This window comes from Atractosteus spatula, chromosome 9, assembly GCF_055471065.1.
Source record: "Atractosteus spatula isolate fAtrSpa1 chromosome 9, fAtrSpa1.hap1, whole genome shotgun sequence".
NCBI lineage: Eukaryota > Metazoa > Chordata > Actinopteri > Semionotiformes > Lepisosteidae > Atractosteus > Atractosteus spatula.
Window position 1 is genome coordinate 27,265,739 of NC_142714.1, and position 16,482 is coordinate 27,282,220.

Genomic DNA, 16,482 nt, shown 5'->3' on the forward strand with positions numbered 1-16,482 from the left:
TTTTCTGAATACTCAGACCTTAAGAAAGTTAACAAAGTAGACTTCCTTAAAATAAACAATGAAACACAAAAACACACATGGAAACTATGTAGAAGTGGTTTTGAGAACCAAAGGTTCTTCTGTAACAAAAGGGTTATTGGGAGATGGAACATATGAACTGGCTTTAGTGAAGCTATATAGTCCTTAGACCATTTAGCCAATGAGTACAAAACAGGCTGTGACATATAAAAATAAAAAACACTACAGCTGTGGACATTTCACACACCTGAAGAAAGCTTCACAGTTGACTCATTCTTGTTGTATTTCTAGTTTAGGTTTTTATGATATATAATGTTTCCAGAACGATGGTTTGTTCTGCTGTTTTATCTGTAAAAATATCATATATCATGATCAACCAATATCATGGTGGGTGTTTTTTTTAGCATTTTCCTTCAGTTTTCCAAAGTTTTTCCACTCCTGTCACAGTGAATACTAGGTATAACCTCCTTTCTTATCTGATCTTAACACAGTTTTATTATGACAGAGGTTGCTTTATTTGCACTCTAACTTGAAAAGATCACAGCTGTTTTATTGATTAAGCGTTTATAGTTAATAATGCTTTCTCTGTCTTTCTGATTATTTTATTTATTTTCCAGGAGACCCTGGTAGACTGGTGTGATGAAAAAGAGCTGAATCTCATCTTAACGACTGGGGGAACTGGATTTGCCCCGCGTGATGTGACTCCTGAGGTACAACTTTTTCTATGGTGTCCATTTAAGGGCTGTTACTAAAAGGGTGAGCACTGATATTCACTCCTGGTCCTGGATAGTGATTGGTAGCAAACAATTGCTGAAAATAACTGTTAACAATTTAGGGTTTTACTTGGCAAAGAAGACAAAACGACAAATACAACAAATACTTCATAACTTAAAAGTTTACACTGTACAGAAAAATGTGAAAAAAAAAAGATCATCTGTTTGGTATAGACCCCTTGTTATGTATTAAGGCTGTTCTTTGAAACTTATTCTCTATCTTTATCTTTCAATTTTCCCACCAGTGGTACATAATAAGGTGGTCAGACACCTGATTTGTGGTTGATAACTCCATCTAGGCTTTACTTATTAAATATTTTAGCTATAAAAATATTTCTGGTTATGTCCAACATGTTTTGTAAAAAACATGCATCTGATATATGTAACAATTTTAAATTTTGCCTTTAAACTGGAAGGTGTAGTTAGGTGTCATTATCCAATGATGTGACTTTTTTGGCATATTCAAGATGTGACTTCATGTGAGTTGTTTTTTTATTGTGACCTAAAGAATAATTTCCATTCACAAATGGCTTTTGCAACTTGCAAACACTTACATCTTGAACTGTGGTTAAAAAAATGGATGTAATTAGTGCTTAATTCTGATTCTAACTAACTGTTACCATCTGAAAAACAGATCTGATCTAATCTAGCTCTGTATAAAAGTTCTGAATTTTACAGAATAAAAATTTCATTTAACATTTTTATAATTATATTTAGCAACAACTTATAACTAAAAAAGATTGCAGTGATCACACTAAAATGTTTTGAAAATTTGTACAAAAATAGGGATTTATAGTCACCCAGACGATATTTGAATATTATTTAGTTTAATATCCCTTAACACTTTTGAAATGATTGTTGTGGAGTAAAATTTAATTATTTCAAAATGTGTAAATGTATAGTGGGTGTAAAAAGTAATGACCCCCCCCCCCCCCCCCCCCCCCTTGGTCCTCTACCACATTTTGCTGGCTTACAACCTTAACTTGCAACAATTGAGAAAAACTGTTTTTTTGCATGATTAACACAACATACTTAACATTTTGATGAGGCATAATAATTTTTATTGTAAAAGAAAATGTGTTGAATAATGGAAAACTGAAAAATCTAGCTTGGAGAAGTATTCACCGCCTTACGACCCTAAAGCGTTTAATTTTTAGTTGCTCCAATTACAGCCTCAAGTCTTTTGTGGGATTTTCACATCTTGTACAGTAGGTCATCAATCTTCCTTGCAATATTGCTCTGGCTGTTGCAGGTTGTTGGTGAACTGGTGATGTAGCGCAATCTTCAGTTCTTGACATAGATTACTTTGGGATTTAAATCTGGATTTTGACTGGGCCACTCAGGACTTCCGCCTTCTCTTTTTTTAAGCCACACAAGCGCTGCTTTGGTTTTGTGTTTGAGGTCATTATCCCGTTGAAATATGAATCATCATCCCAGCTTCAGATCTTTTGCAGACTGTTCCAGGTTTTGCTCCAGGATCTACCTATATTTTGCTCCATCCACTTTGCCTTCTATTTTGACAAGGCCACCAGTCTCTGGAGATGAAAAGCAACCCCTCAATATTACTCTGCCACTACCATGCTTCAATGTGGGGGATAGTATTTTGTGATAGTGCTTTTCTTTCACCAAACAACATTTGGCATTAAGGCTAAATAACTCAATTTTTTCTCATCAGACCATAGTTTCGGAAGCTCCTACATGCCTTTTTGTATATTTAAGACAGGACTTCATGTGAGCTTTTTTCAAATGTTGCTTCCTTCTCTCCATTCCATCATACAGGCCAGATCTGTGGAGTAGTGGAACTATTTTTAACTCACTCACAGTTTCTTCCATCTCAGTTATGAGACATTGTCTTTGAGGGTTGTTTTCAGCCTCCTGACTGCTTCTCTGACCATTGTTCTTCTTGCCTGGCTGCTGAGTTTTAGAGGCCAACCTAGTCATTGATAATTCTGAGTATTTTATCTGTCCTCCACTTCCTGGTAGATTGAACAGTGCTCAGTGGGATAGCCAGAGCCTTTGAAATCTTTTTATTATATCCTTCACTTCTCTTGTGTCAGTATGCAACTCTGTTCATTAGTTGTTGCAGAAACTCTTTTGTCTTCATATTACTTTGTATGCAATGTCCAAAAGTGGGAACATGCATAGACAGGTGTATTTAACCTTGCAAAATCAAGTGTGGTCAATCGGATAGTTAACCACTTTAATTGCACACGGGTGAATTCCAGTCAAAATATTTTGCAAATTCCGAATGCTACTGGTTAAGGAGAGCTTATTTAGGGCAATAATGGTAAAGGGGTGAAACCTTTTACAATTAAGTTTTTGGGGGGTTTATTTTTAGCTATTTTTTAGCCCCAGACTTTTAAACACATTGATATTGTAGAGGATGTTGTATAGATCAAAAGAAAAAAAATACAGATGCAACCACTCAAAATGCATAGTAAAACCCTGTAGTGCACGAAATTATCTGCAGTTTACCATGTTATACTGCAGTATGTGATTGGCTGGCCAAAATGACATTGGTAGTTAGTGAAAGATTGCTTCATTTAATCTCTTTACTGTGCATGTTTAAATCCGCTTAATATTGAATATTAATATGGAATTTTACAACTAAAGGGAAATTTTAGTAGCTGGGCATGAAAAAAAGAGGAGCATAATGTGTCTGAAGGTCATAAACGATATTAATTTAGGAATATAAACATATTATGTGGACTGTTTATGTCTGGTTTTGGTAGTTGAAATAAAAACTACACACCAGTATTCCACTTTCTTCAGAAACATTTTAAGCATTCAGTTTTTCTTTCATTCAGTTACATACTATGGTTATTTGGGAAAAGTTTTTACGTGCTCCTTGTGACTGTATTAAGTTTATATACTTCATAAAAAGTGATAGTGTTTTAACCTTTTCTATGATTACTTGCGCTCATTATAACTAAAAAAAGGCATACTTTTTAGAATTTGATTAATAGGGAATATAATATGGAATAGCATATCTAAAGAAATTAATAACTATATAATTATATTCATATAGCTCAAATTATTACAGTAGTACACTTTCTTTGTAAATATTTTTATGTATTCACTGTATAAGAAACAAACCGAACGTTATACTCTGATCGCGCTTTGAACCATTGCGTGTGGTGCTTTTTCCATTACCACCACAAGAACAATAAAAGTTTTTTAAAAAGAAATGGATGTCAAAATGTTTTCGAAATGTCCACCTGTGATACTTTAGCTGCTTAGTTACACGATTCCATATTCATATAACTATCAAGTGATGTTAAATCACTACAACATTTATCTTTTTACAATAACAGCAAGTGGTGTTCTTACTACTGTATGTATTCTTAGAAAAGGATAAAACATTATACCTTTTTATGAAGTACAGAATATAAGCTTAATAATGTTACAACAAGCACGTTAAAACCAAAACCCACTAAGTTACCAAGTTAAAGACTTTCATGCATAAAATATGTATGCATAATTAAATTATTTATGATGAAGGTGGAAGGTTGTCTACTTTTGTCTGAGTATTATATATATATTATATATATAATATATTATAAAATATACCGAATTTTTAATGTTTAATGATTAACATGCTGTAATACACAGTTTAAAATCTAAAAAAAAAAAGTTTAAAGAGTATACAATTTAAATTCTTAATTGGAAAAAGATTGTCCTTCAGCGGTGACTGGGATTTGAAACCGGGCATTTTCCTGATCCCCCAGGGGTGAGGGTAGATAGTTCCTCTATAACTCTTGAGTTTACGGAGAAATTCCGTCAGAGCTTCACACAATTGTCCAATACTCTTTGTGTGTCTAATTTTTAGTTTAGCAGGATTTGAGCTACAATTTATGAATATAATTATATTGGTATTAATTTCTTCAGTTATGAGATTCCATATTATATTCCATATTAATCAAATTCTAAAAATGTCAATTTAGTGTCCATAATATTTGCTATTTTAGTTTTTCAAAGACATTTTTATTTGTTAAAAGAAAACTTATGGCGACAGCTGGGCTTGAACACCTGACTTCCAGCACGGAAAACACACGCCTAACCCAAGGAGTGAAACTAAAGCAGACATTTCCAAAGAAAGTGTACTACTGTGATAATTTGAGCTACAGTATATGAATATAATTATATTGTTATTAATTTCTTTAGATTCCATATTATATTCCCTGTTAATCAGATTCTAAAAAGTATGCTTTTGTTAACTGCGATAACGAGCTTATTCGTAGAAAAGATTAAAACATTATAACTTTTTACAAAGTATATAAACTTAAGATAGGCAGAAGAAGCACGTAAATGTAAATGGTTACAACCACAGTATGTAACCAAATGAAAGATTTTGATGCTTAAAAGTTTTAGGAAGTCAGTGGAATACTGGTGTGTATTTTATATTTAAACTACCAATACCAGCCATATACAGTTTACATAATATGTTTATGTTCCTAAATTAATATCATTTATGACCTTCAGACGCGTTATGCTCCTCTTCTTTTTATGCTCAGCTATTAAAATTTCCCTTTATTTGTAAAATTCCATATAAATATTCAATACTAAGCAGATTAAAACATGCACAGTAAAGAGATTAAAGGATTAAATTGTTTCACTAACAACCAATACACCACGAGTGCCCCTGTCAGTCATTCTGGCCAGCCAAATCACTTACCGCGGTACACTGCGGTGTACTGTGGGTAACTGCATGCGGTACGGGGTTGTACCGTACATTTTGAATGGCTGCATCTGTAATTGTTTACTATTGTTTTGTCCCTTGTCTTGTAACCACCCTAAACCTGCATACGTGTCCTATTCACAGCCCTTGTGAGTGTGTTAACCCAAGGAGTTGGTACAGATGCAGCCATTCAAAATGCATGGTACAAACCCGCGGTACGGTAAACTACCCACAAGCCACCGCAGGGCATCGCGGTAAGTGATTGGCTGGCCAAAATGACCGACAGGGGCACTCATGGTGCATTGGTTGGTAGTGAAAAGATTTAATCATTTAATCTCTTTACTGTGCACATTTTAATCTGCTTAGTTTTTAATATTTATATGGAATTTTACCACTAAAGGGAAATTTTAGTAGCTGAGCATAAAAAGAAGAGGAGCATAATGCATCTGAAGGTCATAAACGATATTAATTTAGGAACATAAACATTACTGTATGTAAACTGTACTGTGTATGGCTGGTCTTGGTAGTTTAAAGAAAAAATACACACCAGTCTTCCATTTCTCCCTAAACATTTTAAGCATGAAAGTTTTATGAAACGGTCCCCAAATATGCGATTGCTGTATAGAATGAATTTTAATTTTAAAAAAATTATTTAACATGAAAATTAAGCTGTTTACATCTTCCGCCTGAGAACAGTCACCCGTTGCTACCCAACGCAGAAACACAGCCACTAACTAGCAAAGAGAGGACATTAGCTAGCCAATATGATAAAGAAATAAATGATTATTTTGTTTATTTCTTTTGCACATTTATTTGAACATTTCCATCGATTGTACAAGCACTTGGAAACTGTCCAATCCCTAGTTCATCAGGCATTTTCTTTTACGCTGCGGGCATTCTTCCGGTCTGGCGCCGGTCTGTGTCTTCTAGGATATAATGCCAGCGAACTCTTGTTTTTATGTCCACTATAACAGACAATCTCCTTTGCTTTTAACCAAGCGTTTAATAATTTCCTAAAATGAAAATGATTTACTTTATTTCCCTCACGGGATCAATAAAAGTATCTATCATCTATCTACATAAACTATCGGACAGAATTCTGGGGTCTCCCTATACCAGAGATTATGGTAGGGCTTCAGAATGGTGATTGGCTGACACCATCTGACACCCCTTTGATTGGAGAAAAAAGACGTGCTGATTTGCTATACATACTGCACCAGGAAGAGGATTTCTTTCTATTCGAAACGTGTATTTTAAAAGTTTAAGTAAGAAGTAAAAACCTTACAGCGCACACAGATTTCTAAACTGATCAGGAGGAAGAAAAATCACCCGTGTTTCGTGCATAAAAAGTGGTTATTAACTATTGAAACATGTTTTATTTATTTTATTTTTATTTAGTTTAAGAGTTCCCGTCACCCCCATTCCCATTTAAATCACAAACCCGTGTTTAATTAAATGTCTTTTAACGTAAATCATTATCTTTGTCTTATGCATAATAATGTTCACCACTCTGTCCAGCAAATTAATAATAAACTTTATTTTATGTAGCGTTTTAAACGAATAAGTAATTAGATTGCTCATAAACCTAATCACTTATTCTACATAAACACAGCGTAATTGCTCTCTGAAAATGCTTTTTCTTTTTATTTAGGCTCAGATTTCAACTATAGATCGTATTATTAATAACCATAATAACGACCAACCAACAAAAACAACCATATAAACATAATACCAACCAAAAACATAGATAACAACCACAATACAAAATCAAATATATCAAACCATTAAACTCTCTCAAATTCCTCCACTTATCATAATCCCGCCCCTTATGCAAAACCAAACCCTCCTCCCATCCCAGTTTATCCTCTTTATCATAAACAAAATCCACCTCAATTTTCAACATAAAGCATTACACAAAATCAATACCTCAACACTCCATACTCAACAACGATAATTCACAAACAGCCAGAACATGTAACTCCACATTTCCAAATAGACCTCATTTCCATAGCCCCGCCCCTTATGCAAAACCAACATCCCTCCCCTGTTCTCTCTCTCCGCTGGCGTTTGTAATTGTTTTTATTTTTAAATAAATTTGTGCAAAGTCATGTATTTTAAATATCTTAAGATTTCTATATTTATGTCTTTATTTAGTGGTTTCATTAGTGACAAAGGCTAAACTTTCTTGGAAAAATGTCTTTTATGTAAACCATGTTTGCTATTAATTCATTAAGGGCTAGAATATGTTCATTGTCTTCCAATGAAAGAAGGGTTCCTTTCGCCGTATTCGGGTTGACATTAGAAGCTTGCCACGCCCGGACTGTTACACCAACGCATTAGCATGTTATAGCGATTTCATTGAGGAGCCTAGCTTTCTTAACTAGTAAGTACTGTACTTACTGGGTTTTTGAGGGGGGGAGGTGTCTTTCGCTGGAATCTCGCCCCCTTCTACTTTGAAAATACCTGTGGAACCGGTTTAATTCGTCACAGCCAGCAGTCCCGCAGAGAGGGGGGTTGTATTTGCAGTGCATCGGTATACAGTAGATGGGAAAGCCGAGCCGACCGCTACGCCGCCCACATGTTATGCTCTTCGTTAATGTCTAAGCCGGAACACATCATTATATCTCATTTTGTATTTCTTTAAAAAAAAATCGTTTGCCCAGCCTAACAGTATTGTTGTTATTGTTTTTAACCTGTAAAGCGCTTTGAGGAGCCACCTTTAAAGGCACCATTTACAATAAAGTTCATTATTATTGCTATTGTTAATTTGCTGGACAGAGAGGTGAACATTATTACACAGAAGACAAAGATAGCGATTTACGTTGCATTGTGCATTGTGCTGCTGTAATAGAGTTTTAAATAATTAAAAGTCTAAACAGTATCAGGTTTATTTATGGGTTTTAAATAAAGGCGATTTAAACGCGATTTAAATCAATATAAATGTTTATATTGTAACGCATAGGTGACTATTCATTGTTATTAAAATGACTTAAATTCGATCATGTTGTGATATTTAGAAATATACATTTGTTTGGTGCGAGTGAAGTTTTATTTAATCTCTGAGCCATACTGATTCTTATGGAAGCCAGTTTCCGCCAGGGAGTAAAAAAAAACACACTATGGTATTCTCTCCGATGCAGTGCAGTTAAAAACATACCTCTGATGCTGCTCCTAAATGAATATCGTTTATGACCATCAGACGCTTTATGCTCCTTTTCTTTTTTCCAGTGGATTGAACAGGGAGAGGCATTTCATGATGTTCTTTTCACTGATGAAACAACAGTGGCTCTGGAACAGTTTTCAACCTTGTCGTTTTATAAAAAGGGGAGATATGTGAACAAGCAAAACCCAAAACAAACATGTATGCCATACGGTGTACGCGTTACTGAAGCTAAAAGTTTAGCCTTTGTCACTAATGTAACCACTAAATAAAGACATATAGAAATCCCTACGTTACAGACTGTATATGGCTGGTATTGGTAGTTCAAAGAAAAAATACACACCAGTATTTCACTTTCTCCCTAAACATTTTAAGCATCAGAGTCTTACATGTGGTTATTTCGGAAACGTTTGTACGTGCTCCTTCTGACCATGTTACTGTTTACTGTTACTGACCATATTAAGTTTAAGTGCCTGTGGGTACTTTTCCTGTCCGTGGGGGGGGGGGCGTGGACCGTCTTTCATTAGAAGGTTAGTCTGTGCTACTTTGAGAATGTAGAGGGGGTGGAAAGTGCCCGCGGTCATTTAATTAGTATTAAAATTCGCACTGATTCCCTTGCGAAGATACGGACATAGGAATATTCGTGCATGGTAAAAAAAATGGCATAAAAACGACAAAGTGAAGGCTGTGAAAACATTCACAATGTACTTTATACACAAAGCAAGTGTTCTCACAACTCTAGGAGGTTTCGTGAAAATGCTACAGGCGTGCCAAAATCGTTTTTTTAAATTCAAGGTGACTTTACCGCGGTTTTCATTTTCAGATTGTGAATCAAAAAAGACATTTAATTAAACACGCGATTGCGATTTTAATCAATTACTGTATTGATTGAAACACACATTCTGTACAGATACAGTACAGTCACATTCTCCTGTCGTCCAGTGGTGTAAAAGGAATTAGCAGGTGATTGAGATAACAATGCACCGCCCACTGAGTGGAATGTTCTCATTTGTTCTCAAGTGTAAAAAGAGGTGATAATTCTTAATAATTCAGTGTCGCATTAACGAACCTCTTCAGTTTATTCTGCCAGACAGTACATGAATATAATTATATCGTTATTAATTTGTTTAGATACGCAATTCCATATTATATTCCCTGTTAATCAAATTCTAAAAGTATGCATTTGTTAGATAACAAGCGAATTCACAGAAAAGGTTAAAAGACTATCACTTTTCACAAAGTATATAATCCTAATATGGTCAGAAGGAGCACGTAAAAACGTTTCCCAAATAACAACATGTAAGACTTTGATGCTTAAAATGTTTAGGGAGAAATGGAATACTGGTGTGTATTTTTTCTTTAAACTACCAAGACCAGCAATATACAGTACAGTGTACATACAGTAATATGTTTATGTTCCTAAATTAATATCGTTTATGAGCATGTGAAAGGCATGGTGAATCGGATATTCTCAAGAATTACTTTGTATGATTGGAAACGAATGCGTGATCGGATCAACTAAATGCTGTGGTGTTACTTTTTGTCAATGAAAAAATAAACTCTTTTAGTTTACAAAGACGGTTAAAAAGAATGTGGACCAGGGTAATACTTTGAGCTTACAGCTTGACCAAGGTCATTCATTATTAATACTATTAATAATATCTTCGGTAAAGACTTTGATGCATAAAATATTCCTGCATAATTAAAATATTTATGATAAAGGTGGTAGGTTGTGTACTTTTGTCCAACAGAACAATCTTGCTTTTATAAAATATACAGCCTTTTTAATGTTTAATGATTAACATGCTGTAATACACTGTTTAAATTTAAAAGTCTAAAGAGTATACAACTTAAATTCTTAATTGAATAAAGATTGTCCCTCAGCAGTGATCGGGATTTGAAACCAACGTTTTCTGGTGACAGCTCAAATGCTGTACAGGAGAGGTTAACCTTTATTAGCTCCACCTGGCGGTTTTACAAGGTGATTCCGGATACTATTAACATAATCTAATTTGCACACGGTATGATGCGGTGTACTGCGATACGCCCACCGTGTTATACTGCAGCATACCCCGCTTGTTTTGAATGGCAGCATCTGTATGTATGTCTCTTTTGCCTGATTGGCTGATGGAGTGTTATCAATAAACAAAGTAGAATCATAACAATGTTTGGCGGTACGTACGTATGCAAACATTTTTTCTTTTCAATGAAGATTAACCAGTCAGTTTTTTACGCTCAAGACTCACCGATGAACATTGTAATTGGATACTTCACGTGATATCAGGCCTAATGTTGACATTCTGGTCTCTGCAAAACGCTGACAACGAAGCAGCCAGAATGAGAACTTCAGAAATAACCTCACATTATGTTGAACTACCATGAGTAAAGTTAACCAACATGTTTCAAATAAAAATGTCAGTTTCAATTAATTTTTTTACATTTGATGCATTTTGTGTGTGTATGAATGCAGCCTGCCAATTAGCACATTTTATCTCATGTGGCCCCCATATTCATTTGAGTTTGAGTCCCCTGGCATATAGTATAGTACATTATATATACTTTATATACTAGAAAGTTCAGTTTCATATTACATTTTGGTTTGAAAGTACCATTAATTAAAATTATACTGAATATATCTCCATTGTAGTTTAATTGCATTAATATTACTCTAATCTCTAGCCCCAACTGCTGTTGTTTGCAGAAGGTAGCTTGTTCCACAATTCACACTCAACCACATCACAGATCTGCCGCACGCATACGCCTCAGGACGGTGACGTCACTGCCTTTCATATGAATCCTTTCATATGAAACATTTTGACACTGTGCTTAACAATCTTAGGAAGATCACAAAGCAAGCCTGTTAGCCTGATTTTTGCCTAAAAAAATCAAACCCGAGAAAGTGAACTAGCATTAACTAGCAAAGGTGTTTCGCAGATGTAGGCATAGTACGTAATTCAGGCTTTATGAACTCTAATGATTAATAACCCTAATTAATCGAATTATGTACTGTGCCTATGTCTGTGAAACACCTGATCATCTACTCTAAAGATTTCAGTGCTTTGTGTATATTCTAATCGCAGTGGGGGCAGGGTGTGTGGGGACAGGTTTGGTTGACATTGCATTGGGGATCTATGTTCTTCACACCTGAAATATTTTCTCTGAAAGCGTCTTCTTCCCAGTTTAGCTGATCTTTTGCTGCCTACGCATGCTTACACAGCTCCCTAGGTAAATTATCATACTTGACTGAGAAAGTTTTAGAGAACTTAACATTTTTATTATCAACAAATTGTAAATACGACGTTTACATTGGCGTTATTAATTTTTCACTTGAGTGTATGGAGGAGTGTCAGCTGTCAATGAGAGCAGACCCCCCCCCCCCCCTTAGGCTGGGCAAACGATTTTTTTAATTTTTAAAAAAGAAATAAAAAATAAGATATAATGATATTTACTGCAATACATTTACTTTGGTGGGTAGCCGCATCAGCCTGCAACTTTTCGGCTGTGAATGGTGTGAGGGTCATCAGCTCAAAATGAAACGCTTGGAGTTTGTAATGTAGGGCGCTCTGAACGAGTTAAACTTTAATGCAGGAAAAATGTATTTCCCAGAAGCTATACTGATTCTTATGGAAGCCCGTTTCCGCGAGGGAGAAAAAAAAATGCGCTATGGTATTCTCTCCGATGCAGTGCAGTTAAAAAAATATCTCTGATGCTTTTCCTAAATTAATATTGTTTATGACCATCAGACGCTTTATGCTCCTTTTCTTTTTTCCAATGGATTGAACAGGGAGAGGCATTTCATGATGTACTTTTCACTGATGAAACAACAGTGGCTCTGGAACAGCTTTCAACCATGTCGTTTTATAAAAAGGGGAGATATGTGAACAAGCAAAACCCAAAACATCCACCGAAGGTTAGCCTATTCTACTCTGAGAAGAGTAGAGGGGGTGGAAAGTGCCCACTAATGTAACCACTAAATAAAGACATATAGAAATCCCTACGTTACAGACTGTATATGGCTGGTATTGGTAGTTCAAAGAAAAAATACACACCAGTATTTCACTTTCTCCCTAAACATTTTAAGCATCAGAGTCTTACATGTGGTTATTTCGGAAACGTTTGTACGTGCTCCTTCTGACCATGTTACTGTTTACTGTTACTGACCATATTAAGTTTAAGTGCCTGTGGGCACTTTTCCTGTCTGTGGGGGGGGGGCATGGACCGTCTTTCATTAGAAGGTTAGTCTGTGCTACTCTGAGAATGTAGAGGGGGTGGAAACTGCCCGCGGTCATTTAATAAGTATTAAAATTCGCACTGATTCCCTTGTGAAGATGTGGACAGAAGAATATCCGTGCGTCAAATGGCATATAAACGACAAAGTGAAGGCTGTGAAAACATTCACAATGTAGTTTATACACAAAGGAAGTGTTCTTACAACTCTAGGAGGTTTCGTGAAAATGCTACAGGCGTGCCAAAATCATTTTTGAACTTCATTCTAACTTTACCCCGGTTTTCATTGTCAGATTGTGAATCAAAAAAGGCATTTAATTAAACACGTGTTTGCGATTTTAATCAAAATGGGGTTAGACCATTAGACATGCAATACACTTCCTCATGATCATGTTAGAATTTTTGTGTAAGCTTTAAGTTTTTTTTTTACTTTTTAATTATACACTTTAAGCACTTTAATTTTGTAAACGCAACACACATTCTGTACAGATACAGTACAATCACATTCCCCTAAAGCCTGAATTCCTGTCTTCCCTCAGTGTAAAACGAATTAGCAGGTGATTGAGATAACAATGCATCGCCCACTGAATGGAATGTTCTCATTTGTTCTCAAGTGTAAAAAGAGGTGATAATTCTTAATAATTCCATGTCATGTTAACTAACTCTTCAGTTTATTCCGCCAGACAGTACATTATAATTATATCAATATTAATTTGTTTAGATACGCGATTCCATATTATATTTCCTGTTAATCAAATTCTAAAAGTATGCGTTTGTTTAAGCCGATAACGAGCGAATTCACAGAAAAGGTTACAAGACTATCACTTTTCACAAAGTATATAATCTTAATATGTTCAGAAGGAGCAAGTAAAAACGTTTCCAAAATAACTATATGTAAGACTTTGATGCTTAAAATGTTTAGGGAGAAAGTGGAATACTGGTGGGTATTTTTTCTTTAAAATACCAATACCATACATATAAAGTTTACATGATATGTTTATGTTCCTAAATTAATATCGTTTATGAGCATGTGAAAGGCATGGTGAATCGGAGATTCTCAAAACTTACTTTGTATGATTGGAAACGAATACGTGATCGGATCAATGAAAAGCTGCGGTGTTACTTTTTGTCAATGAAAAAATAGTCTTTTCGTTTACAAAGACGGTTACAAAGAATGTGGACTAGGGTAATACTTTGAGTTTACAGCTTGTCCAATGTCATTAATTATTAATACTATTTGTAATATCTTCGGTAAAGACTTTGATGCATAAAATATTTCTGCATAATTAAAATATTTATGATAAAGGTAGGTTGTGTACTTTTGCCCAACTAAGCAATCTTGCTTTCATAAAATATACCAACTTTTTAATGAATGATGATTAACATGCAGTAATACACAGTTTAAATTTAAGTCTAAAGAGTATACAACTTAAATTCTTAATTGAATAAAGATTGTCCCTCAGCAGTAATCGGGATTCGAAACCGGTGTTTTCTGGTGACAGCTCAAATGCTGTACATGAGAAGTTAAGCTTTATTAGCTCCTCCTGGCAGTTTTACAAGGTGATTCCAGATACTATTATCATAATCTAATTTGCATGTGGTATTTGCGGTATGATGCGAAATGACGTGTTATACCACGTTTTGATGCAACACGCCCACCGCGTTATACCGCAGCGTAACCCGCTTGTTTTGAATGGCTTTATCTGTATTTAGCTTTTTATGCTTAAAATGTAAAAAATAGTTGAAGCTAGACAGAATACAAATTTTATCCTCCAATATAAGGTACCACATTGTTTATCCTATAATCATTGTTATTTCCTGCTATGCATTCACACACATGGCTTCCACTACATTAAACATATGGATTAATGTACTGTACTTTTTCTCGTCAATTTTAAATTGAAGCACTGATTAGACTAGACAGCTGGCATTACTGCTAGTGCACTGTGCACTGTGTGTTTTTTTTAAACCTAAACTTAAAAATGTGTAATATCAGTTAATTTGTAATTATTTTATTGTCACTCCTTCATAGGTATGTTAGGTAATTATATTTTTCTGGATGTGAAAACATTGTTAATTAATTTAGTCTTAGAAAACAGCTTATACACTGTGACACTGTTAAGGCTCAGTGGACCCTCCTCTTATAAAAAGCATATAAAAACAAATCCTGAAAAGCTTTTCAGTAGTTAAATGCTTCAATCCCCAGGTGAATCAGAAAGTCAGTGTTTTGTGATTGGTTTAAGTTTTTTTCAGAATTTTACAATGCATTATTTGCTTACGAATTTTATAAGTATTGAAGAACCCAAGGACATGCTTGCAGTTTGCTATAATAGGAAAGTTTAAAACTCAAATTATCAAGCTGCCCTTTAGAACCTTTGTTATAAGAGCCAGAAAGACAAGGCTTCCTAAACCATGCTAGAGGTTAGCTTGAGTCTACATTGAGTAAGCAGAACCATTCCCCTTTTTTACAACACTTTTTGGAAACAGAATTGAAAAAATGCCTGGTTCATTGAGTAGTTTTCTAACACAGCTGTAAGAGCCTTGCATAGTTTTTGCTGGACGAAAACATGGAAGCTGAGTGGTGTTCACAGAGGGTCTCACTGCTTTTACAAAAGCATTACCCTCTGCTGTGTAGGCTATTTCATACTCCTGACTGCCATGAATGGCATTTTGTCAAGGCAATTTTGCTTTAAAAATGCCAAAAAAGGTTCTGAATTTCATTACCAGCTCCTTTTTCTTGAAGGATATGCTTATGAAGCTTGTTTGTATGTTCCTCTCCTTTTTGATGCTTTTTGTTTATTTGTAAACTTCTAATGGTATGTTTGAAGTGTCATTCAACTCAAGGACAAACAAAGGATCCTCCTTTCTTAAATTAAAACATTCGAACTTGAGTTCAGACAGCAGTCTTTTGTCAGCAGCTTGGTATAATAAATATTTCACAGCATCCTCATGAATATAGACAATTGGTCTCTTTTTTACACCTTTCTTATGCCCATTATTCATTCTTCAGTTAATTGTAATTCTCCACCAGTGAAACAAAGTCTTTTGAAGACAGATGAATATGTTCAAAACTCAGTTTCACAAACTACTGAGGGCTTGGCAGAGACTGTTGAAATTGTTTTGGACATAAATATGTTTGATCACTTTGATCACTGTGGGTATATGCGTATGTGAATCCTGTTGCATATGGAACTCACCAGAAAGGCCACACAAGTTGCAAGCTTTAAGAGGCACCCCTATTACAAGCAACAGGATTCATGTAAAGACATAAACTTGTAATAAGAATTTTCTGGCGTTATGCTTAGTGATGAAGAGTCAACTTTGTTACTCTAACAGATGTTCCTGGCAATAAAGGTCTTATATTTTATTAAAATGTAATTTGCAAAATTCATTATATAGGAGGATTTGCTGGTCTACAGAGATCTGCATGGAGTACAGGCACACAGAAGGACATGATGGAAGACCTAATACTCCACATTTAGTACTTTTTATAGAATTGTATAATCTTAGCATGCCCAGAGGGGTTGGGCAGCCAGTTGACCTTAGACCCCTAGAGGTTTTTTTTCTCCTTACAGAGGAATTTTTGGTTCCTCTCCTCTGCTGTCTTCTGGATTTTTCTCTTTCTG

At 35.1% G+C, this 16,482-nt stretch overlaps 1 protein-coding gene across 11 annotated transcripts in view; it reads left to right on the plus strand.

The window, feature by feature from the left end:
* gphna (gephyrin a) overlaps positions 1–16,482 on the plus strand; it is a 475,089-nt gene that overhangs the window by 299,134 nt on the left and 159,473 nt on the right. For all 11 annotated transcript variants that reach the window (XM_088924522.1, XM_088924523.1, XM_088924516.1 and 8 more), the window contains exon 4: positions 636–728. In XM_088924522.1, the coding sequence (XP_088780648.1) occupies positions 636–728 (93 nt within the window). The remainder of the gene's footprint in view (positions 1–635; positions 729–16,482) is intronic.